The sequence below is a fragment of the Somniosus microcephalus genome, chromosome 9, assembly GCF_052327205.1.
Source record: "Somniosus microcephalus isolate GS21.2 chromosome 9, FLI_Smic_1.0, whole genome shotgun sequence".
In the NCBI taxonomy this organism is placed as follows: Eukaryota; Metazoa; Chordata; class Chondrichthyes; order Squaliformes; family Somniosidae; genus Somniosus; species Somniosus microcephalus.
The window spans coordinates 9,598,251-9,624,552 of record NC_140995.1 but is presented as its reverse complement, the minus strand read 5'-3'; the positions used below and the strand labels follow the sequence as shown (position 1 = coordinate 9,624,552).

General features: G+C 42.7%; 1 protein-coding gene across 2 annotated transcripts in view; it reads right to left on the bottom strand.

Moving 5' to 3' along the window:
• The window catches only part of LOC147112249 (disintegrin and metalloproteinase domain-containing protein 17-like), an 83,446-nt gene that overhangs the window by 8,890 nt on the left and 48,254 nt on the right, over positions 1 to 26,302 (bottom strand). Inside the window, exons 8-17 of one of the 2 annotated variants that reach the window (XM_085996344.1) lie at positions 22,983 to 23,093; positions 21,488 to 21,644; positions 20,941 to 21,029; positions 19,626 to 19,775; positions 14,216 to 14,415; positions 13,501 to 13,604; positions 9,812 to 9,946; positions 8,834 to 8,961; positions 2,869 to 2,947; positions 1,836 to 1,924 (exon numbers count right to left, since the gene is read on the bottom strand). In XM_085996344.1, coding sequence (XP_085852470.1) covers positions 1,836 to 1,924; positions 2,869 to 2,947; positions 8,834 to 8,961; positions 9,812 to 9,946; positions 13,501 to 13,604; positions 14,216 to 14,415; positions 19,626 to 19,775; positions 20,941 to 21,029; positions 21,488 to 21,644; positions 22,983 to 23,093 — 1,242 coding nt within the window. The remainder of the gene's footprint in view (positions 1 to 1,835; positions 1,925 to 2,868; positions 2,948 to 8,833; positions 8,962 to 9,811; positions 9,947 to 13,500; positions 13,605 to 14,215; positions 14,416 to 19,625; positions 19,776 to 20,940; positions 21,030 to 21,487; positions 21,645 to 22,982; positions 23,094 to 26,302) is intronic. The other variant, XM_085996345.1, reaches the window with a different exon arrangement.

Here is a 26,302-nt window from a genome sequence, read left to right as displayed (position 1 = left end):
CTTAATATCTTGAAAACTTAGATCAAATCACCCTTTAACCTTCTAAATTCCAGGGAATGCAACCCTAGTTTGTGTAACCTCTACTCGTAATCTAACCCTTGGAGTCCGGGTATCATTCTGGTAAAAGTACACTGCACTCCCTCCAAGGCCAGTACAGGGAACTTTGTGCTATCCGGCACCGAGCTGTTGCCGTCCCCTCAAAACTGCCGGACAAACCAGCGCTAATGTTGAAACATACGGAGATTTTGAGCTCCGTATCTGGCAACAAACCCTGTTGCTTAGCAACAGCTTCTAAACAGTCGGCCGTACTCTGTAGTGTCTCTGTAGCTTAGTAACAGCTTCAGCGAGACCTTGCAGAGCTTGACTGTTGAGAAAAAAGCAACAAAAAGAAAAAAAACCTAACAAACGGCTCCTGATTTTTGCCGGTGGCTCGAGCTTGCCGGACATTTAGCCTCCGGATAACACAGTTTCCTGTATATCCTTCTGAAGGTGCGGTGCCCAGAACTGCTCACAGTACTCCAGGTGTGGTCTAACCAGGGCACCCGGCTACTGACCATAGAGCACATATACCAGAAACGCTGTCTACGGAGGTCACGGTCCATCATCAAAGACCCTACCCACCCCAGCCACAGTCTGTTCGCCCTCCTGCCATCTGGGAGACGCTACAGATGCATTCGCACCCGTACGACCAGATTTAGGAACAGCTTCTTTCCCAGGGCTGTCATCCTACTGAACTCCACAAATAAACTCTAAAGCCTGCACATCTGCCAATGCACTTTATTATGGTTATGTTTATGTTAATGTATTACAAGCCAAATGTATGTTGAATGTTTAAATGTCTTAATCTAAATGTACACTCTCAGGAGCCGCAAGCCTACATTTCGTTGTACTGCACTTGTGCACTAACAATGACAATAAAGTTGATTATGATTATGATTGTATAGCTGAAGCATGACTTCTACCCCCTTGTATTCTAGTCCTCTCTAGACATAAAGGCCAACATTCCATTAGCCTTTTTGATTATTTTCTGTACCTGCTCATGACATTTTAATGATCTATGTACCTGGACCCCCAAGTCTCTTTGAACCTCCACTGTTTTTAGCCTTACCATTTAGAAAGTACCCTGTTCTATCCTTTTTAGGTCCAAAGTGGATGACCTCACATTTGCCTACATTGAAATCCATTTGCCAAAATTTTGCCCATTCGCTTAATCTATCAATATCCCTTTGTAAGTTTATGCTTCCATCTACACTGTCTACAATGCCGACTATCTTTGTGTCATCAGCAAATTTGGATATGTGGCTTTCTATCCCATCATCTAAGTCGTTGATAAATGCGTTGAATAGTTGAGGCCCCAACACAGATCCCTGCGGGACACTACTAGTCACATCCTGCCAATTTGAGTACCGGCCCATTATCCCTACTCTCTGTCTCCTGTCGCTCAGCCAATTTCCTAACCAGGTCAATAATTTGCCTTCAATTCCACGGGCTTCAACTTTAGTTTTTATCCTTGTATTTATCCACTTCCCCTTTAAGAGGATTCTGCTTCACCACTCTTTCTGGTGGGACATTCCCTATCCCAACAACATTCTCTATATAAAAAAAAAATCGCTTACAATGTCTCCCTTTTTTTGCCAGTGATCTTTTTCCGACATACCTTATCAAAACCTTTCAATTTCGAACACCCCTATCAGATCTCCTCTTAACCTTAAAGGATATGTGATAAAAGACTGAGCCATATAACATTATGCATTATTTGTATCTAAAGCTCCCAAATAAGTATGAGCATACAAATGATGCTTTATTATGCTAGGAAGTGTATGTGTCTTTCTTACCACACAGTGGACGAGAATACTGAGAGGTATCCAAAACACCAGAGAGAATACGATAACGGACCCAACAATATTGTCTGCTAGGAATTTTCCTGTAAGAAAGTAGCAGTATTAGCATTTACAGACAAATACACATATTTACAATTTTGATGAGGACATTTTTACAAAATTTAATCTTTGCCCAGTTACTAATATAACAATTCCTCTAATGTACAAATCCAGTTAAAAGCAACTTTCTTTTTGATCTCAACATATATATAATATAATTCTGATGTTCCTGGGTTAAGTTCAGTGTCATAAATCATAGCATAATGTGTGCTTTACCATGCACCTGCTGAAAGACATTACTATCAACCAAGGAAAAGGCATTAATGAAACTTAAATTTGTCTCACCAGACCATGTAAACACCACAGGTGACGGCTCTCCTAGGTCCTGTTATAATTCCCTGTTGCAGCCCACAAGAAAATTGGGAGGATGAAATTCGCAAAAAATTGAGGAAAATGGACAAGCAACTCAACCCAAAGCAGTGTCCAACTACAGACCATCTTTGCATAAAATAAAATAAAATACTTGAAGTGCTGGGTCCAAGTAAAGCCTTTACTGCCCTTATGCCTGGGTCTGAAAACTCTCGGATCCGAAGGCAAACTCCTACTGACACACTGGTTGTGATCTGCTAATCCAACACAGAACCAGGAATTGAACTTGGAACCATTCTAGTCTGTACCTCTCCGAACGACACACAAGTTGCATTTACCCAAGGAGGCATTTTGGGGTGCAGACGCTCAGTGCCAATGTCAACATGACATAACTCATTCTATAACTTAGATTTAACAAAACACAACTGCATTTTTTAGGTCATTTTACTTCATCTAAAGCCAACTAGTTAAAAAATGTACACAAAGTTTGGAATCCAATTTTTAACTGTACAAATTCAACTTACTGAGCAGACCAATTTCTATCACGTTATTTGAGGGTGGGGGGGGGGGGAGGGTTCAGAAAAAAGAATGTGGGAGAATATAAACTCTGTGAGCTTACCAAAAGTGTTGATATCCAATTTCTCAATGAAATCCCAGAATCGTTCTATGACATCCTGTACTTGCTTTTCACATTTGCCCTGTAGGAGCAAACATAAAGAAAAAAAATAAAGCTATTAACAATAGTGTCACCTACCAATAGATCTCAGCGTACAGCTATATTTCCACCATTAGGTCAATGCACAGCTGTTTCAGGTGCACATCGATGTGAAAGTGGCAGTATAACTTTGCTCCCATTTTTTCCAGACAGCAGGTGCTGGTCATGGTTCTGCTGTTGCCATTTTCAGCTCCTCTAGACTCATCTTTTGCTTTGTACAATCATCCCTTTTGTCGTTTAATCATCTCCTGCCTTCCACCCTTTCACAGACCTTCCCTTTTGTTCTTTCCTCCCCTCTCCCTGCCTCTGTACTTGCTTAAAACCTGTTGCATCTCTTAACCTTTGCCAATTCTGACGAAAGGTCATCCACCTGAAACGTTAACTCTCTCTCTCTCGCTCCACAGGTGCTGCCTCACCTGCTGAGCATGTCCAGCATTTTCTGTTTTTATTATAATATAACTTGAGTCAGTTTCAGAATATTGTGCAATGCAAGAATACTTACATCTGTGTTTTCCAAAACCTACAACTCCAGAAGTAAATATTGCAACCTTATTACAACATTTACAGAACTAAAAGGTTTCTGAATTTTAATGAAGCATTTTCTTAGTTATTGGAAATGCAAAATAACGTACAAAGGATAGACTGTTCATGACACACAATCTGGCTAGACTGATGGTCCTGAGCAGGTTAATTTTAGAAAATGACTTGTACGGTTTCACAGGTGCTTTCAGTTCCTTTCCGAAGTGGCCAATCTTTACACACAGGCAACAAAGGTCAACAGTAGTCCTCACAATCCAAGCCCATCCTTTCCTGATCAGACATCCACACACATATACTGAAGAGGGTTGCCTGACATTGATCAGAAGCAACTTTTGCTGCCCTTAGTCAGGGGCACGAAGTCCAATTGTTCTGGCCCTGTCACCACAGAGGTCAACTAACTCAGCAGAGTGGGTATTGAAACTGGTGTGGCCGTACCACCGGTTGTCCCTTACATTGAGATACATAATTCCCTTTAACTTACCTTTAAATGTATCTGTTACTGCACTCAGGCTTCATTCCTGTACTCTGCATGATGACGTCATGACGTCATAGCTTGGAACCTGCTGGCAGTCGAGCTCGGAACCTGCTGGCAGTCGAGCTCGGAAACTTCTAGTCAGTCCTCGTGGCTTCCCCGCTGGGGAAAGACCTACACCACGGTGCTCCTACAGTCAGCCATCTTACCTGCTACCTTACCTGTTGTATTTAACCAGTTCCTGTAAATAAACAACTTATTTATAGTTCGTCGAAGTCGAACTCGATTATTTAGTGGCGATGCACACGAATCGCTACACTGGGACCTTTCTGGGATGGATGACTCTGCTACATAACCAGCTTAGCCAACGGGAAGAGGGAAGTTAGCATTTAATACTACCATGAGATTTAAAAAAACACAAATGTTTCCCTTTCTCCACAACTACCTCCTGACCTCATGCTGAAAGCATGAATTTTCTCCCTCCCCCACAGCCAATACTATTCAACAAAAACTAATCTTGCTCCGCTATACACTAAATATAGTATATATGGTCATTGAAACCATGACACTAAGTAAAGGTTCTTTTTGTGAGTTCCCCAAAAAGAGCATCAGTAAAGAGCACAAGCTCCAATCACAGTGCCAGACTAAGTCACCATTTCAACTTGCAGCAAGAAAGGATCAACAACTTACAGGGAGGAGGTCCAGCATCTCGTGAAGTGGTGCGCCGATAACAACCTGGCCCTTAACATCAAGAAAACCAAAGAAATCATTGTGGACTTCAGGAAGTCTAAAGGCGGAAGTCACACCCCCATCCACATCAATGGGGCTGTGGTGGAAAGGGTGGACAGCTTTAAGCTCCTCAGAGTCCACATCACGGAAGACCTCTCCTGGTCCCTCAATACCTCCTCTCTGGTGAAGAAGGCCCAGCAGCGCCTATATTTCCTAAGGAGACTGAAGGGATGTAACCTGTCACCCCTGATCCTCTCTAACTTTTACCACTGCACAATAGAGAGCATCCTGACAAACTGTATCACAGTATGGTATGACAGCTGTAGCTACTATGACCGGAAAGCCCTGCAGCGGGTAGTCAAAACTGCCCAACGCATTACCGGCACCCGGCTACCGACCATAGAGCACATATACCAGAAACGCTGTTTACGGAGGTCACGGTCCATCATCAAAGACCCTACCCACCCCAGCCACAGTCTGTTCGCCCTCCTGCCATCTGGGAGACGCTACAGATGCATTCGCACCCGAACGACCAGATTTAGGAACAGCTTCTTTCCCAGGGCTGTCATCCGACTGAACTCCACAAATAAACTCTAAAGCCTGCACATCTGCCAATGCACTTTATTATGGTTATGTTTATGTTAATGTATTACAAGCCAAATGTATGTTGAATGTTTAAATGTCTTAATCTAAATGTACACTCTCGGGAGCCGCAAGCCTACATTTCGTTGTACTGCACTTGTGCACTAACAATGACAATAAAAGTTGATTTGATTTGATTGATTTGATTAAAAGGTACCTAGGGCATTTTCTGCAAAACAAATTCAATGTAAATAAAATGACCGTTTAAAATAGATTACCTACAATATCAAAAGCAAATTCCATAATGGTTATGGTAGCCTGGTAGTTATTGTAGTCAACAAGGGCAGACGTCGATGACGAAGTCCAACACCGCCTTCAGTGTGCCAGTGCAGCCTTCGGTCGCCTGAGGAAGAGAGTGTTTGAAGACCAGGACCTCAAACCCGGCACCAAGCTCATGGTCTACAGAGCAGTAGTGATACCCGCCCTGCTGTATGCCTCAGAGACATGGACCATGTACAGCAGGCACCTCAAAGCACTGGAGAGGTACCACCAACGCTGCCTCCGCAAGATCCTGCAAATCCATTGGCAGGATAGGCGCACCAACGTCAGTGTTCTCGCTCAGGCCAACATCCCCAACATCGAAGCTTTGACCACGCTCAATCAGCTCCGATGGATGGGTCACGTTGTCCGCATGCCCGATACGAGACTCCCAAAACAAGGGCTCTACTCGGAGCTCCGGCACGGCAAGAGAGCCCCAGGTGGGCAGAGGAAACGCTTCAAGGACACCCTCAAAGCCTCCTTGAAAAAGTGCAACATCCCCACCAACACCTGGGAATCCCTGGCCCAAGACCACACAAAGTGGAGGAGAAGCATCCGGGAAGGCGCCGAACACCTCGAGTCTCTTCGCCGGGAGCAAGCGGAAGCCAAGCGCAAACAGCAGAAGGAGCGCAGGTCAACCCAAGCACCCCACCCACCCACCCCTTCAACCACCGTCTGCCCCACCTGTGACAGAGACTGTAGGTCCTGCATTGGACTCATCAGCCACCTGAGAACTTATTTTTAATGTGGAAGCAAGTCATCCTCGGTTCCGCCTAAGAAGAAGAGTTATTGTACTGGACTAGCAACCCAGAGATTGAGAGTTCAAATCCCATCATGGCAAAGTTGCGAAACTGAATTGAACATATCTGGTTATTTCTGGGCTGACAGCAAAAGAAAATGATTGAAGTTGCCAGACCGTAGTAAAAGCCCAACTGGTTCACTAAGGTCCTTCAGGGATCAAACATGCCACCCCTCAGTCTGGGCAATAAATACTGCCTTGCCAGTGTTGCCCACATGATGGAACCAAGAAATAAAAAATAAAAATCCACCCTTGCTTGCAGTTTAACAGCTGAAAGCCAGAGGGCTAGAACACAGATGGGAAAACTGTCTGCAGCTGGTTTAATAATGCTCCATGATGGGAGCCAATAAGTGACAAAGACCTACAGTCCCTGTAAAAGGACATGGAAGATCTACAAAAATCTTACACATTTTCCCTACCGAAGACGCTGTAGTTCCAGGAAATAAGAGGAAGAAATGGGAAAGGGCAACTAAGAGATCAAAATTAAATGTACCCTCACACCAAGCGAGAATATGACAAAAGTGGTATAGCCTTCTCTAGGTTTTGATTTAGGGGCTGGTTCTTTTTAAAAAAAAAAACAAGTCATGTGGGGTGATTAACAGCCATCCAGTGCCAGGGTCTTGAACCAGGCCTTCCTGATAATATAATAAGAATATAAGAACTTAAGAAATAGGAGCAGGAGTAGGCCAAACGGCCCCTTGAGCCTGCTCCGCCATTCAATCAGATCATGGCCGATCATCCACCTCAACTCCACTTTCCCGCCCGATCTCCATATCCCTAGATTCCCCTAGAGTCCAAAAATCTATCGATCTCAGCCTTGAATATACTCAAAGACTCAGCATTTACAGCCCTCGGGGGCAGAGAATTCCAAAGATTCACAACCCTCTGAGTGAAGAAATCTCTCTTCATCTCGGTCTTAAATGGCCTACCCCTTATCCTAAGACTATGCCCCCTAGTTCTAGGCACTCCAGCCAGGGGGAAACAACCTCTCCGCATCTACCCTGTCAATCCCCTTCAGAATCTTGTATGTTTCAATGAGACCACCTCTCATTCTTCTAAACTCAAGAGTACAGGAATCCCACCCCAACCGCGGTTTTGCCATACGCGGATTTCAAGTATACACGGTTTCCTCTCTGCGACAACTTTAGCCAACCGCGGCAGTGAATTCTGCGTATACGCGGTTTTTAATTTAGGATTAAGGTAAATAACATGATTTTATTGCTTTTTATATTTTTTATTGTGTTTTTTGAACATTTATACTGTATTTGCCAACCGTGGTTTTATTAACCACGGGGGTTTCCAGGGACGTATCCCCGCGGTTGGGGAGGAATTACTGTATAGGCCCATTCTACACAATCTCTCATCCCGGGAATCTAGTGAACCTTCGTTGCACCGCCTCCAAGGCAAGTATATCCTTCCTTAGACAAGGAGACCAAAACTGTGCACAGTACTCCAGGTGTGGTCTCACCAAGGCCCTGTACAATTGTAGCAAGACTTCCTTACTATTATGAGGTCTGTTGTTATGGTCTACCTGTTAACAGGGTTGAGAAAATTCTAAATCTTCAAATGTACAGAGACGTCCTGATTGGTTCAGTTTATATTTGACCAACAGCTGCTTTTTGAATTTGGGGGGACAGCTATTCAAAATCTAGGATGTCCAGAGAATTTTCTCTGGAAAAAATTTATATAAAAGAAACATGTAAAGAAAAAAATTGTGTTTCTGATCAATATCGAACAGTTGGAAAATCTCCATGAGAACAGACAATTTAAAAATCTCCATGAGAACAGACAATTTAAAAATCGCGAATGAGCCATGCAAGAGATAGTTTGAAAATCTCAGAAGAGACAGTGTGATACCCCTGAAAGAGAAGTACTGTGTGTATGAGGGAGTTATTTACAAAAGCATAATTTATCTCAAAATTGCACTGTTTTATTACTTAGCCTAATCAACGATTTGGATAAAAGACTTCTATTGTGAATATAGAACTATTTTATCACCGTTAGATTAGTCACTTGTTCATTATTTGTTTAATATTTTAAACAAGGCTTGCTATGATGCTCTGCTGCATTCAAAGGCTGAGAGTGGGATTATATGGAACAATAAGATAGTCCAATACCTAAAAGCAATTACCAAACATGGTTTGCAGTTCATTTACCAGGGCATGGTACCAAAAGCTTACTTAGATATTAAGACGAGGATATACACTCTTGAGGTTTCAGGAGCTGTGACTCACCCACAAGACAGATTTAAGATAGTGACATCAAAAATAATCTGGGTTAAGATTAGAAAAGATGCAAACATTTAACAAAGGGCAAGTAAACTTTTTCTAGTAAAATAGTGTTCTTGTTCAATAAAATAACTACAAGCCCGCAGTAAACCGTGGACACGCATACTACAGAATCACTCAGCAGTAAACATTACCACTTACATTTCCATCACAGAATCCAACAGTGCAGGGTTTCCCTTTGCGCAGATACAGAAATTGTTTGGTTTGATCTATATATGGACGGCAAATTCCATGATCTCTGCAGCAAACTTTACAGGAATCGTCTGTCTCTAAATATGATAAAATCATTTAAAGTACCATTATAATATGCATCAATTCAACATACAGTAATAGTAAAATACTGCAAATAGCCAGATGAGAATGTAATCCCAGGCAGAAATGCACATACGAAAATAACACTAGGTTCTTCAGCAGACGTTCTAAATGTTCACTCAAGAATCCAACTCGCTCTCTCTCTCTCCTCTAATCTTCCCTCAGAGTGTCCCCTTACCCTTCCTCTTCAGAAGGCAGTGACTATGGTAGAGTTGGGTTCCACAAGCAGCAGCAGCACTCCATTACTTTGCTACTTTAGGAACACGGGAAATTTTAGAAACAAGATTGATCAATTGGCCAACAATCCTGCTTCCATTGGAATTCTCTCAACCCAATATTTCCAATGCAACAGATCCCTCAATCCTCTCTCCTCACGTCAGTGCCATGAGGTAGTTCACTGTGCCAGAGTGACAGGAGACACATTAACATCTTCAATTCTCCATGCTGTGAGTTTCAGGTGTTTGCTTTACATGGGGGAGGTAACAGAGTGGAGATCACGGACTTCCCCACAGGGAGAGAAACGTGCCACAGGCTACTCTTCACACCACCTACAGCAGCACTGGTAGAGGGACTGAGCAGATCATGTCCCTGTTGTCATTGGGAATGGCAAGTGGTGACCAGGGAAGAAAAGAAATCTTAAAACAAATTGGTAAAATTGTAGCAGATTCAAATCTTGTCTCATGTACTATATTAAACACGTCAATATTATCTGCAGGAAAGAGTCTATGTATGCCAGCAGTTTTGTTTAGCCTTTATAAATGATCATAACCAACAGAAATCACTATAAAAATGAGACTTTCCACTCACCATTGCAAGCACATGACTTGCGACTTTTCTCTGCCTCACAGAAAGGAATACATTCCCCATTTGAACACTTTCCCATGTCCACACAGATTGTCTTATCTGCAGCATTACCAGGAGCAGGGCAAAACTGGTCAGTCCCTATCAATAAGAGATTTCAAACTGTAATAAAATCTAACAGTGGAGAATAAGATCCAGTTACAAGGCAACTTGGAACAATTTTTAAAAATACTGTAGCTGAGAGAACAATTGCAACAATTCGGTCATTATCAGCTTGTGCAGTTAAGTCATCCCTTTTCAGATTAATGATCTAAAATTACTTTGGACACAGCCAAGATTCTCCTGACATTAACTCATGATTTTTGGACGGTAATCTAGCAGTCAGTATCAGAAAACAAGGTGGTAGTCCCTTCCTACTGGAAATGTGCCAGGTTTGTCTCCTGATGCACGTTCAGGTGGGCAGGACCAGCAACCACAGAAGTGTCCACCTCAAACAGGTGTGTGCTTCATTTTAACATTAATTTGGGGGCATACCCATCGTGCATGCATTTTCTGCCACGTAGGCCGTTTCCAGGCTTACTAAGCAGCAGTAATTATCATGGAAGTCATAGAAAGGTCACAGTAATACAAAGAATATTTTAATCATTTATTAAACCAGTCATTTTTTGTTTTCCTTCTAGCAGTTAGGTTTTCATGAGCCTTTGTGCAAACTGTTGGAAAAAAAAAAATTTTCTCCAACATCATTATTCACACCAACGGGAATTCCATTGAATCATATCTTTGGAAAAGGAGGATGATATACGAAGGCTTGCCAGGCACACTGCATCTGCAGCGAGGTGAACATTTCTAACTTTGGCAGATGATTAGTGCTGGTAGAGGTTGCTGTTCTCAAGGTAAGCTGAAACAACAGCCCAGATAGCACAGACATGTGAATAACCTGACTAACTGTAATATTGGATCACAGCACATCATTCTTTCAGTAGCACTACATGAAATAAGTCAAGCTAGGGTGATCAAGAGCCAGAGTTGCTTGATCAGCCACATCCATTTCTGCAGTTTTTAAAAAATTGTTTATGGGGTGTGTGCGTCGCTGGCAAGGCCTGCATTTATTGCCCATTCCTAATTGTCCTTGAGAAGGTGGTGGTGCGCTGCCTTCTTGAACTGCAGAGGGCAGTTAAAAGTGGGTCCGGAATCACATGTAATACCCACTGGAAATGTTATGTACGCTAAGTATGGTTATCAATCTTTAACTTAGACACTGTATTATCATTGTTATAAATCCCTGGGTTAAAGTTGCCCATGTGAAGGTACGGCAAGAACTTTTAAGGACACAATGTGACTAAGAGCAGACTTTCCATAATTCTGCACCAGTATCAACTGTTGCAGACAGTGAGGCTGCGCAGTCTCCAGGCAGAAACCCCAGGAGGAAGGGGTGGAATCGGGTTTTTCGAGCAGGAAACGGGAGCGACTGGAAGAGAAGAGGGCAGGAGCTCTGAAAAGAGGGCTCAGGAGGCAAATGGCTGCCGCATCCCGTCCCGGGCTTCCAAACTCGGCCGCCGCCCTTCGTATTAGTAGCTCTGCATCCAGAACTCAAAGTGGGATTCAGTGATCGTGAAGAGAATTCAACAAAGGGGTTCGGAGTCGTAAGTCTTGCAGACATTATACATACCATGAGCTCCAACTTAAGCGCGCCAACGAAAGAGTGCACTCGAATTTGGACACAGGGACAGATTCTCCTTTGAATCCATATAAATGGAGAATGTATGTTTATTATGTCTAGATTCATTCTAATGTATGCAAATGTCTAATTTAGGTCATTGACCCGTAATCTTCTTATACTGTCTGACGTTAAAACTATAAAGTAAGATCATTAGAATTAAGCCATTGTAGTAGTGATCTCCTTACTGGACTATAGAATACTGTCTACAACAGAGACCACATCTCACATATATCTAAGAGAACCGTGAAGGGGTTACACACATATAGGCCAGACCGGGTAAGGATGGCAGATTTCCTTCCCTAAAGGACATTAGTGAACCAGATGGGTTTTTACGACAATCTGGTAGTTTCATGGTCACCATTACTGATACTAGTTTTTAATTCCAGATTAACAATCAAACAATTAACAGCTGCCTGTGGCGGGATTTGAGCTCATGTCTCCGGATCACTGATTCGGGCCTCTGGATTACTAGCCCAGTAACATATCCACTATGCTATCGTTCCCGGCACAATGGTTTTCTCCGGGTCTGCAGTGCTGCAAGGACGCCTACAGCTATCAAGCAGCACAGTGCTGCTGTCACTGGATGTGTCAGCAATCAGCTGTGGTCTGAACTATGGCAACAACTCCTTACAGGCAAGTTGCAATGCTGACCTATGGGGATGGTGCCATTGAGTAGCACAGAGCGCAACATTCATTGTAAGCACCAACTCCACTTCAGCAGCTAAACAGAAGCTCATGTGCTGGACTCGTCCATCCTTGCCTGCAGATTCACAGCTGCACCTTGGGTTTCCTTCATCTTCATTTGTGCCGGTCCCTGCAGCTTTAGTAAAGGATGCTAATAGGTTGAGATGCCTGATGAAGCTCTTGGCCTGAACACTTCCCTTTGCAACTGGACCCTGGACTTCCTAACTAACAGACCCCAGTCTGTCAAATTAGGTAACCACACCCCCCCCCCTCCCCTGAACACGGGAGCCCCACAAGGTTGTGTGCTGAGCCCCCTCCTCTACTCCCTCTTCACCCACGACTGTGTGCTGTTCATGGTTCCAACACCATCATCAAGTTTGCGGATCACCAACAACGATGAGTCAGCCTACAGGGAGGAGGTCCAGTACCTCGTGAAGTGGTGCGCCGACAACAACCTGGCCCATAACATCAAGAAAACCAAGGAAATCATTGTGGACTTCAGGAAGTCTAAAGGCGGAAGACACCCCCCCATCCACATCCAAGGGGCTGAGGTGGAAAGGGTGGGCAGCTTTAAGTTCCTCGGAGTCCACATCACGGAAGACCTCTCCTGGTCCCTCAACACCTCTTCTTTGGTGAAGGCGGCCCAGCAGCGCCTATATTTCCTAAGGAGGCTGAAGGGATGCAACCTGTCACCCCGGATCCTCTCTAACTTTTACCGCTGCACAATAGAGAGCATCCTGACGAACTGTATCACAGTGTGGTATAGCAGCTGTACCTATGACCGGAAAGCCCTGCAGCGGGTAGTCAAAACTGCCCAACGCATTACCGGCACCCGGCTACCGACCATCGAGAACATCTACCAGAAACGCTGTCTACGGAGGTCACTGACCATCATCAAAGACCCTACCCACCCCAGCTTGTTCGCCCCCCTGCCATCTGGGAGACGCTACAGATGCATTCGCACCCGCACGACCAGATTTAAGAACAGCTTCTTTCCCAGGGCTGTCATCCTACTGAACTCTGCCAATAAACTCTAAAGCCTGCACATCTGTCAATGCAATTTATTATGTTTATGTTTATGTTACAAGCCAAATGTATGTTAAATGTCTTAATCAAAATGTACACTCTCGGGAGCCGCAAGCCTACATTTCGTTGTACTGCACTTGTGCACAAACAATGACAATAAAGTTGATTATTATTATTATGATTATTACTATGAAATATTTTACAAGTACTGTCACCCTATTGTGACCCTCCCTTTTCTTACACACAGGTTTCTGCTCCCACTCACCAGTACAAGCGGATTCTCCTTTGCATGTCGCATTGATTGCTTCCTGACACATCTTTCCAGCTTTTTTAAATTGGCAATCCTTGCAGCATGGGCTGTTCTTGTCACTTTGGAAAGAGTTATTATTAAAAGAAATTCCGCCTCCAAACAATCCTAACTGCATACAAATGTCAAAAATAATCAAAGATAATCTTTCCTAAAATGCATTTTATGTTAAAAATTATTTTAACTGGAGAATTTTGTAAATTAATAATGCAGATTTCTCATTTACACCCTTTGAGCATTTTTAGTTTAAACTGATGCTGATTGCTCAGGATTATCGTAAGCACATCTAATTCTAATCCACAATACCTAGAATTCAAAATCTTAAAGGGAATGACAATAGGAAACATATAGATCTTTATTTCAAAGCCTGCAAAGAATAATCAGTACTTAAAGGGTTGAAATACATGCTTATTTTCAATATATTTATGAGGGACTGCTATGTACAACACTCATCTGTCTTGCTAAGGATTCAGTTGGTAAAGACAGATAGTAACAGACATGCAGACCAACAGATTCAGGTTCAATTTCCAGTCAAAGGATTAATTATTTGTACTTCCAAAATCACTGTACATCAAACAATCATTTATTTAAATGGAGAATTGAATGCATATTTTTAATGATAGTTTGGGCAGTACTTCAGAATAAAACAATTAGAAGGCCTTTAATGTTTTACCTGCATTTTTTGTCTTTCTTGAGTTGACACTGTTGAGTGCAACATTTGTCCTCATTTAGATGTAGAAGCCCAGGATCACACTGCTCCCCTTCATCCACACGTGAATTCCCACATACTTTGTTGTTCCTTTTTTGAAAGCACTTGGATGCTTTACTGATTAGTGTCTGATAAATTGACCGTTTGCTGCAGTTGGAAAACAGCTGGGGAATCACACACTTTACATGAGACATAATTTCACAACCCATTAAACACTTTAAAAAGTGAATAAATGCAACAGCACATTATTTCAATGATGCCCATTTTCAGGCTTATACAACCTTCAGTTCATATGCATTTTTGAGAGTGTTAGTAAGACAGGGGTAAAGTTACAGGATTCAAAGAGAGAAATAATATCCAGCACAAGTGGATCAATGGGTGAAGAGGTTGGTGGAGGCCCACCAAATCTCTTCAGAGAAGTAAAATGCATCTAGCCGAGATAAATACTCAGCCTAGCATTGTATTTGCCATAGAGCAGTTTAAAACACAACCATGATATCTTTGTTTGTATTACATGCTACTATATGATAAATTAAACTGAATTACAGCATAATCAATTGTTCTTTTTAAAAGCTTCTCTATATCTATAATCAAGAACACTAGAAGTAAATCTAACTCATATTCCATAACTTCATATCTGCAAATTTAAGGTTTAAACACCTGTAAAAACTTTGTTAAACCTCTTGCATATGTTGCAATTGAATGGAAAAATTCCAATGAAGTATTGTATAGGAAACTGTGTGTTATCCGGAGGCTAAATGTCCGGCAAGCTCGAGCCACCGGCAAAAATCAGGAGCCGTTTCGTTAGGTTTTTTTTTCTTTTCGTTGCTTTTTTCTCAACAGTCAAGCTCTGCAAGGTCTCGCTGAAGCTGTTGCTAAGCTACAGAGATGCTTGCAAGGTACGGCCGACTGTTTAGAAGCTAGCAACAGGGTTTGTTGCCAGATACGGAGCTCAAAATCTCTGTGTTTCAACATTAGCGCTGGTTTGTCCGGCAGTTTTGATCTAACGGCAACAGCTCGGTCCCGTCGGTGCCGGATAGCACAAAGTTTCCTGTATCTTGATGGAAGAAAATGCTGTCGTGTCACCGATGCTTATGGTACAACATATTAATGCTTCAGAAACCCAAATATTGCATCAACACAATACATACACTCTGAATAGAATTTACAGACCAGAAAGTCATGACACAGAGCGAGGGGGAGAGAGGGCACCATCGGCAAAACTGCACTACCTTAATTAGCATAACACTAGCTTGAAACCAATCTCTCAGCATATTGATTCAAATTATTGTAAAACTTGAAATCATTTATTTTACATTGATATCTGATGTATTCACTACAAATGTAAACACTAACAAATTCAATATATAATAAATACAGACACTTATCAGGAGGATAGCTATCCTGGCTGATTTTTCCCCTCACTGTGACAGGGCCACAGGAGCCAATGGTAGCATCACAACCACTATTCCTGGTGAGATCAGTACAGACCAGATTAAAATATGGGACCATCCTGTCTGCATGGCTTAATGTTTTACTGGACAGTGCTTTTACATAGAAACATAGAAGATAGGAGCAGGAGTAGGCCATTCGGCCCCTCGAGCCTATTCCGCCATTTAATGAGAACATGGCTGATCATCCAAATTCAGTACCCTGTCCCTGCTTTCTCCCCATATCCCTTTAGCCTTAAGAAATATATCTAACTCCTTCTCGAATATATTTAATGAATTGGCTTCAACTGCCTCTGTGGTAGAGAATTCCACAGGTTCACCACTCTCTGGGTGAAGAATTTCCTCCTCATCTCAGTCCTGAATGGCTTACCCCTTATCCTTAGACTGTGACCCCTGGTTCTGGACTCCCCCGCCATCGGGAACACCCTTCCTGCAACTAGTCTGTCTAGTCCTGTTAGAATGTTATAAGTTTCAATGAGATCCCCTCTCATTCTTCTAAACTCCAGCGAGTATAAGCCCAATCGACCCAATCTCTCCTCATACGTCATTCCTGCCATCCCAGGTATCAGTCTGGTGAATCTTCGCTGCACTCTCTCCATGTCAAGAACATTCTTCCTCAGATAAGGTGACCAAAACTGCACACAATACTCAAGGTGTGGTCTCACCAAGGCCCTGTACAACTGCAGCAAGACATCCTTGCTCCTGTACTCGAATCCTCTTGCTATGAAGGCCAACATACCATTTGCCTTCTTAACCGCCTGCTGCACCTGCATGCTTACCTTCAGCGACTGGTGCACAAGGACACCCAGGTCTCGTTGCACTTCCCCTTTTCCCAATCTATTGCCATTCAGATAATAATCTGTCTTCCTGTTTTTGCCACCAAAGTGGATAACCTCGCATTTATCCACATTATACTGCATTTGCCATGCATCTGCCTAATCACCCAACCTGTCCAAATCATACTGGAGTTTCTCTGTATCCTCCTCACAGCACACACGCCCACCCAGCTTTATGTCGTCTGCAAACTTGGAGATATTACATCTAGTTCCCTCGTCTAGATCATTTATATATAGTGAATAGCTGGGGTCCTAGCACCGATCCCTGCGGTACCCCACTAGTCACTGCCTGCCACTCGGAAAAAGACCAGTTTATTCCAACTCTTTGCTTTCTGTCTGCCAACCAGTTCTCTATCGAAGTCAATACCTTGCCCCCAAATCCCATGTGCCTTAACTTTGCACGCTAATCTCTTATGCGGGACCTTATCGAAAGCCTTCTGAAAGTCCAAATACACCACATCCACTGGTTCTCCCTCATCCATTCTACCAGTTACATCCTCAAAAAATTCCAGTAGGTTAGTCAAGCACGATTTACCTTTTGTAAATCCATGTTGACTTTGTCCGATCCTGTCACATTTTTTTTTTTCCAAGTGCTCTGCTATTACATCTTCTATAATGGACTCTAGCATTTTCCCCACTACTGATGTCAGACTTACCGGTCTATAATTCCCCGTTTTCTCTCTACCACCTTTTTTAAATAGATAGTGGGGTTATATTAGCTATCCTCCAATCCATGGGAACTGTTCCAGAGGCTACATACACACTAGACAATCATTTTATTTTTATTTCATGGCCATTTTCTCAACCAATCATCTCCCCCGACTTCCTGAAGATGTTGATGCCTGACTGGGTTCCAGTTCCGTGGTTGTCGATTATTATTCAGGTGTGGTGCTGGAGGACTGCTAATGTGGTACTCTTGTTTAAAAAGGAAGAAAAGGATAGACCGAGTAATTACAGGCCAGTCAGCCTAACCTCAGTGGTGGGAAAAATTATTGGAAAGAATTCTTAAGGACAGGATAAATCTTCATTTAGAAAGACACGGATTAATCAAGATAGTCAGCACGGGTTTGTTAAGGGAAGGTCGTGTCTGACAAACTTGATTGAATTTTTTGAGGAGGTAACAAGGGAGGGTAGATGAGGGTAGTGCGTTTGATGTAGTGTATATGGACTTTAGCAAGGCTTTTGATAAGGTTCCACATGGCAGACTGGTCACAAAGTTAAAAGCCCATGGGATCCAGGGCAAAGCGTCAAGTTGGATTCAAAACTGGCTCGGAGGCAGGAAGCAGACGGTAATGGTTGATGGGTTTGTGACTGGAAAGCTGTTTCCAGTGGGGCTCTGCAGGGTATGTATGTACTAGGTCCCTTGCTTTTTGTGGTATATATCAATGATCTAGACTTGAATATAGGGGGTATGATCAAGAAGTTTGCAGATGATACTAAAATCGGCTGTGTGGTTGATACTGAAGGAGAAAGCTTTAGACTGCAGGAAGATATCAATAAATTGGTCAGGTGGGCAGAACAGTGGCAAATGGAATTCAATCCGGAGAAGTGTGAGGTAATGCATTTGGGGAGGGCTAACAAGGAAAGGGAATACACATTAAATGGTAGGACACAGTAGTGTAGAGGAACAAAGGGACCTTGGAGTGCATGTTCACAGATCCCTGAAGGTAGCAGGCCAGGTAGATAAGGTGGTTAAGAAGGCATACGGAATGCTTGCCTTTATTAGCCGTGGCATAGAATACAAGAGCAGGGGGGTTATGCTTCAACTGTATAAAATACTGGTTAGGCCTGAGCTAGAGAACTGCGTGCAGTTCTGGTCACCACATTACAGGAAAGATGTGATTGCACTGGAGAGGGTACAGAGGAGATTTACAAGGATGTTGCCGGGAGTAGAGAATCTTAGCTATGAGGAAAGATTGGATAGGCTGGGTTTGTTTTCCTTGGAACAGAGGAGGCTGAGGGGAGACCTATTGAGGTGTATAAAATTATGAGGGGCCTAGATAAAGTGGATAGAAAGGACTTATTTCCCTTAGCAGAGGGGTCAAAAACCAGGGGGCACAGATTTAAAGTAATTGGTGGAAGGTTTAGAGGGGATTTGATGAGAAATTTCTTCACCCAGAGGGTTGTGGGGGTCTGGAACTCACTGCCTAAAAGGGTGGTAGAGGCAGAAACCCTCATCACATTTAAAAAGTACTTGGATGTGCACTTGGGATGCTGTAACCTGCAGGGCTACAGACCAAGAGCTGGGAAGTGGGATTAGGCTGGATAGCTCTTTGTTGGCCGGCGCGGACACGATGGGCCGAAATGGCCTCCTTCCATGCTGTAACGTTCTATGATTCTATGAGCCGCAACAGCGAGCACCAGCAAGCTATTGAACCCTGACAGGTATCACAGTTAAGCCTGTTCCTGTCCTCGATCAAATATTGACATGCTGACACATCGAGCAGAAGTTGTCAGCTAGCAATCAAAAGTAGAAACCCAAGCCAATTTTCCCCTTCAGAAGGTCAGTGCTGGAAAGTTTGAACATTTCCTTTTTGGGCATTTAATCTCAAAGACTCCCTGGTCACATACAGTACACTCAGGTGCCGAGTAAACTTCCCTGTTTTTACTCCTTCCAACAATATGTGTGAACTGCAACTTAAGAGAAAGCTATCCATACGTCACCGCTGAACTTTTCCGTTTTCCCATGGCAGCCAACTTCGTGGCCTCCCAAGTTAATGCCAATGTCTGGTGAAATACAGCGAGCTTTGGGCTACGTAGCCACAGCCACAAGGAGCTGGCAACAAGGCTGCTCAAACTCATTTCACAAGAAACTCTTACAGCGAGCAGCAAGAGGAAATTTTTAATCCCACCACTGTGGGCTGGATTCAAATTCAAAACCCAGAGGTGAAAGAATAATGTGCTAAACCACTTTTATTAGTTTTCTTTTGTTCAACTAGAGGTTCACAGCTTGAGTGCCTTGAAGTGTAAAAGTTGGCCAGTACCAAATAGCCAATCAGATCTTACCTGGGTTATGGTCCTGCGTTCCTTAGCAAGTAGGGGTAGACAATCTAAACACGGCTATAACTGCTATGCAATACCTTGTACCTTGTTATTATCCTGGTCACCGCTCACTGCTATGGGATACATGAGGTATTTCCCACCATCATCATCAGTTGGGGCACATTCACGGTTATCTGGATCATGCTCAGCTCCAAAGTTATGGCCTAATTCATGAGTAGTGACAAGATCTGCTTCCTGTTTTGTAATTAAAATCAAGAAAACTCTTTGGATAAACAGCCCTTTGTGACTTAAAAATTTCAACAAAGACAGTTGTATAGTTTTTTTTTTAAAAAGAGGCATGAATCAAGCCATGAAAAACAAACTCAGTGAAAATATATGCAGTACAAAAAAAACCTGTAAAATCTATTGAATGAAATAATTTTTCTGCCTTATTTCGAAAATGCATACCATTTTCCAAATAAGTTGAGTACTGAATGATTACAGATTTAAAATTAAACATCTTCTACATTTCAGCTTCTTAAAAAAATATTTTAATTAAAACATTCTGTTGGTTCTTTTTTGTATTTACACGGAAGGCACCAGGTTAAAGACAAAAGATGCACAAAAAACCTAGAATGATACAAATGAACTGAAATTAATTTTGTTCAAATTCCAACTCATCAGATAAGTTCCATGGGGAATTTTAGAGTTTCACAAATTGAATGCCTCGTTATGCCGGTATAAAATTTCTAGTAGAACAGAATCAGACTGTGGTCTGTAAGTTTCCTTAGATGGAGAGAGAGAATCAAGAGCAAACAATAGAAGGAAAAGAAATGGGAATAGATAGGAAAAAAATTAAGATTTGCCTCCTGCTGCTTTTCCTTCCCCATCCCATCCCTTCCTCCCCCAACCACACTTGTTACCAACATCCTAACAGTCATCCCAAGCTCAGGATGACTGCTGAGTGATCGCAACAAATGTGGTTGGGGAGGGAGGGGGAACGGGACAGGACGGGGAAGAAAAAGCAACAGGAGGCAAATTATAATGTAGCATTCGCCCATGAGCTTGATATTTAGCAATGCAGGTGCTGGTATACCAAGATAGATATATTCACCCCTCAGCTTGAATAAGCTGTGTTGAGATTGGAAACTCTCAGTGTAAACAGATTATTTTTGAAATATAAGCAGCTAACAAAGCTAGAAAAATGAATTGTAATACAGTAATGATATAGCATACTAGCATAAGAGGGAGTAAGTATAGCACATTAGCATAACAAAGAACAAGTATCCTCAACAAATGGTCTGAGTTCCTTCTCAACTTTGACAAAAAGCATACATCAAAACAGGAGTTTGACTAAATCATAAAATTTAGTCAGAAAATTAAGACAAATTGAAGTCTTACGAAGTAATGTGTAACTTACCTTGGTGAGGATTGTTTTCCCATAGTTCTTGGTGCTGGTTAATCCAGTATTTAGGTAAACTTTCTTCAGCATGGTTGGGTGATCATAGGCTGGTGAAAAAACATTCCTAGATGATACAGCTATTGATGCGATGTTCCCAAAAGATGAAGACAAAAGATTCTTCATTGTTCTGGTCCAAGAGCAGGATTGCAAGCGTCTTCATTTTCCCATCATCTACCTTTATTTATTGCTCACAGAAGCCTCGCCCTACCACACACATCAGGAGATCGTAGGCACACTTCCCACCATTTCTCATCGATTGAAATTAACAGCAAGAAATCACAGGCAGCGTGCCCACGATTTCCCAAAATGCGCAACTAGCGATGTGACTCGCTGTCTGTCGCAGGCATGTGTAAAATTGGCCCCACGGTATCACATCATTCTTATACTAACTTGACTTCAACAATTCTGTTCCAATAATATCAAGTTAAATAATGACAACACAATGCATTTTATCAACTTATTTCTTCAGCACTGAACCAAATTTTGAAATTAAAATTTCATTTACATTTGGACTTACGTGTAGGGCAAATGCCACCCAATGCATGTGGTTTTGGAGATCCAACATAAGCTAGCCCAAGTGTTCCATGTTCAAAATCTTGGTACGTAAACAGATGCGCAAGGCAAACTTGGGATGCACTTTTAGCTATATCGGAGCTAAATTGCTGAAAAGTGGAAAAATTAGATTCTTCAGAAAAATAGATAACAGAAAGCTAACAGATAGAAAGTTAAGCATAGAAACTAAATTCCCAGTTTTTGACCAAGTTAATTCAAGACACACATACAAGTACAGGAAACTCTTTTTTTTATCCGGCACCGACGGGACCGGTGTGGTGCCGGTTTATCAAAAAGTCTGGATTACAGAGAGTTATAGTTAACAGGTACGAGAGCTCTGTACACAGCAACAAATCCAGGCTTCCCTGTTGCTTAGCAACAGGTGCAAGAAGCCCAGCCACAGACCAAGCGTCCCTGTTGCTTAGCAACAAGTGCAGGAACCCCCCGATTACACAGCCAAGAATCAAGAAACGGCCACTAATACAGGTGCACTGTCCCTTATCCGAAACCCTCGGGACCAGATGTTTTTCGGAATTCGGAATTTTTCGAATTTCAGAATGGTATTCAGAATCAGTATGTGACACCTTAGCGGGGGTCTGGGCAGCACCCTGTAAGCAAACACATCAATATTTCTGCAGCGAACCATATGAATATTCACACTGAGTGGGATAAATATAAAGACTATAAATAGTATTACAGTTTATTTGTACAGTAATAATTTGGTAAATTAAATGGATAACTATAGACCATAAATACTCTAGTTACGCTCCACGAAAAAACTTTCGGTTTTCAGAGGTTTTCAAATTTCGGAATTGCGGATAAGGGATAGTCTACCTGTATGAAGAAAAACTTAACTGAACCTACTCCTGAATTTTGCCGGTTAACTGAGATTTCCGGTTGTTTGGGTGCCGGTAAATCGAGAGGTTCCTGTATAAGGAATTTGGATATTTCTTCGATATCTTTTGTAGGGTCAGATTATCCAACCTCTTCCTCAAAAATGTTTGACTCTGCACGGCCTTCATTCCCAGAGTGGATGGGCACATGGCATGTTTGCAAGCCACCTTTACCAGGATGCACTGCAGATTATCCAGGCTACAATAATTTTCCATTTTTTCCACTTGGAGATGGCACAGCTGGTCCTCATCACAGCTCAGATCTGGAAATGTGGCGCCACTGTAATTCATTTCATATTCATTTTCACCAGCACGGCAGCCCTTTAGTGCATATTAGGTTCCAAAAATATACAATATTGCATTTTTACAGTTAGACTTGTATGCTTCTATTAAAACTTAGGAAATCTTCCAATGTGTATAGTATATAGGGTGCATCTGCTATAATTTAGAAGTAGCAGTTCCTTCAGACTTGTATGATAGTTTGTGTTTGTAACAAAAATAACACCATAAAAGCATTATTTAATTAAAATATTCTCTCTTCCAGCTCTTCCTTACCTCTAGCAGAGGTTTGACATCCCAAGCTTCTTTGCCATCTGGATAGCTCCCAACCATATTATAATGTTTCTGCCCTGAAGGTACCTTTGTTGGTTCTTTATTAACAATGATCTGTAGTTAAAAAATGATCTATTAATAATATTAACAACTTGCATTTAAACAGCATCTTTAACATAGAAGGATGCCCGAGCTAAAGAAGGGGATCCAGGAGGGGGGTGACCAAAAGCTGGTCAGAGGTGGGTTTTAAGGAGGATGTTAAAAGGAGGGAAGAGAGGGAGGTGGCAAAGCAGAGGAATTTAGGGAGGGAATTCCAAAGTGTGGGGTCTAGGCAGCTGAAGGCATGGCCGCCAATGGTGGGGTGAAGGGAGGAGGAGATGTGCAACATGCCACAGTTAGAGGAATTGAGTTATAGATTCAGAAAATGCTGGAAATACTCAGCAGGCCAGGCAGCATCTGTGGAGAGAGAAAGGGAGTTAACGCTTCAGGTCGATGACCCTTCATCAGAACAGGTCAACTGTTTCTCTCTCCACAGATGCTGCCTGACCTGCTGAGTATTTCCAGCATTTTCTGTTTTTATTTCAGATTTCCAGCATCCGCAGTATTTTGCTATTGGAATGGAGATATAGGTCTGGAGGAGGTTAGAGAGAAAGGGAAGAGCAAGGCTGTGAAAAGGTTTAAACATGGGGATGAACATCTTAGATTTGAGGCATTAGGGAACCAGGAGCCAATGTAGGTCAGCGAGGACAGAGGTGAAGGGTGAGCAGGTCTCAGCGTGACATATAGAGTAAAAAAAAAATACAAATTTAACATCTCTCCTCCACCAACACATTACACAACAGAATTAAAACAGGAGGATTGTAGAGGCGGCAAGAGAGGGAAAAAAAAAAAAGCAGGAGGCATGATCACCGAGCACAGGCGATATCAAAAGTAACTCTGGGTCTGACATCAATACCATTTTGGAGAAGAAGTTATTCCTTAAATTGAAATAGATCATGGAATGTAAAAGTTTAAGGGATGGACAATGCAGTCCCAGTGCAGCAGAACAATCCTGCTGCTCTTCAGACACCCGTGACGTAACCTGATAAAGAGGTCGCCTAATTAGAATATATTTTTCAAACACTCCCAGTGCTCTACACAGGACTCACTGGGAGCACCATCAGGTCAGGAGTAAGGTTATAAAGTACCAGCTGCTGTTAAAGGGCTGCTCGTCAGTCTTGAAGCTGTTCTGCCACAGGGGGTGGGTGGGGGAAACGGTTGGAGGCAGGCAATGGAAGAGCACTGCCTCATTTAGTGATACAGCTATGGAGTGTCTGCAGAGAAGGGCGTTCTTTTTAAGAGGCGAGAGTCACCCTGCAATGTGGAGCAGTGCCAAAGCAGCATGAATGCGGCTGACAGAATGAGTGAATGCCGCCTCAGCTGTGGCCAACATTGCCCCGTAACTTTTTTTGGGGGTGCACGGCCCCTTTAAGGGGCTGCACAGCCCATTATTCAGAGTTAACATTGCAGAAGCCGGTCCCAGGAGAGCTGCGCAGCTTATAGGGAATGGTGCCTGTGGCCCAAACGCAAGAACAGGTGAAGAAGAAATTTGCTGTGCAAATTTACACAACGTTACCAAATTAAGTGTGCGAACATGTGGCTACATTTAAAAATTATGGCTTACATTGCATCTCAACTGTTGTGACCCACCTCCTCCAGAATCTGTAAATGCAAGTGTATAGCTTCTTGCAAATCAGCCCAATTACACCATTCACTTGACAAACAGGCACAGATTATAAATCTCCTACAGCTTTAAGAAGCGATCAGCGAGGCTCCAAAACATTTCATTACCTTCCTTTGTCAAACAGCAGAGTCACTGGTGTACAGCGACGGCAAAAACAGCAACATGTGCTTTTAAGCTGCCTATATCCTGTCCTACACTATATCCCACTCACCCATCACTCCAGTCCTTGCTGGCCCAGATTAACCAAAGCATGGAATTTAAAATTCTGGTCCTTGTGTTAAAATCCCTTTATGTCCTCGCGCCACCCATCTTCGCAATCTCTTTCAACCCTCTCGCGCACTTCTAACTTATGTTACCCCAACCCACACCTCCACTTCCCACTCCCCCACCCACTTTGTCAAGCCACTGGTGGCAGGGTCTTCAGGTGGCTCAGCCCCATTACCTGGAACACTCTCCTAAAACTACTCTCGCTACCTCCTCAAAATTCATCTTTTTAACTAAACTTTCAGTCACCTCCCAATTCTTGCACCATGACTCATTGTCTGTTCCTTTATTTCATTTATATCTGTAATATCTTCTCCCTCACCTGTCGAGCACATTTTCGATGTAAGTGGCAATTATTGCTGCTGTTGTAAATGGGAGGACCCAACAAAAAAAGGAAGGGGCATGCCCCGCAGCTCCATTTTTATACGGGTGCATAGCCTATGGAACGTTGTTCAGGCGACGATGATACAACAAGCAGCATTTATATATAGCACATTTAACCTTGAAAAGTGTCCCACGGCGGTTTCACAGAGGAGCAAGGAAAAACTGCGCACCAAGCAGAAAAAGCAGATATTCGGAGGGGGGCCACCAAAAGCTTGGTAAAAGAGGCGCATTTCAAAGCAGGATTTTAAAGAACTAGAGTGCGGTTATGGGGCTTAGGGAAAGAATTCCAGAGCACAGGGTCTAAATATGGCCACCAACAGTGGAGCAAAGGAAGGAGAGAACGCACAAGAGGCTAGAGGCAGAGAAACGGAGAGTTCCACAGGTTTGCAGCACTGGATAAAGTTACAGAGATAGGCAGGGATAAGACAATGAAAAGATTTTAATAATTTTAACTTTGAAGCGTTGGAGCACTCGTGAGCCAATGTAGGACGGGGGCAATGGGCTTGCGAGACTCGGATGTGGGATAGGATACAGTCAGCAGAATCTTGGAGGAGCTAAAGTTTATCCACTGCTCTTCTTCAAATAGTGCAATGGGCTCTTTCATGCCCACCTGATAGGGCACACGGGGCCTCAGTTTAACATCTATCTGAAAGATGGCACCTCCAACAGTGCAGCACTCCCTCAGTAGTCAGCTAAGATTATGTACTCAAGTTCCTAGTGTGGGGCTTGAATCGACAACTTTCTGACTCAGATGAAAGTGTTAGCACTGAGCCAAGGCTAACGGGGCATTTAGTTTGTGAAGCACATCTATATTACCTGCACTCGTAATATAAAAATCACTATACCTGGCAAATTGTCTCCATAGAGAATTTATCATGTCTATGTCAACTCCCTTCCCTCACCCCCCTCGAATCCTGTTCACAATGGCATCATGCCAATTAAAAAACAGAAA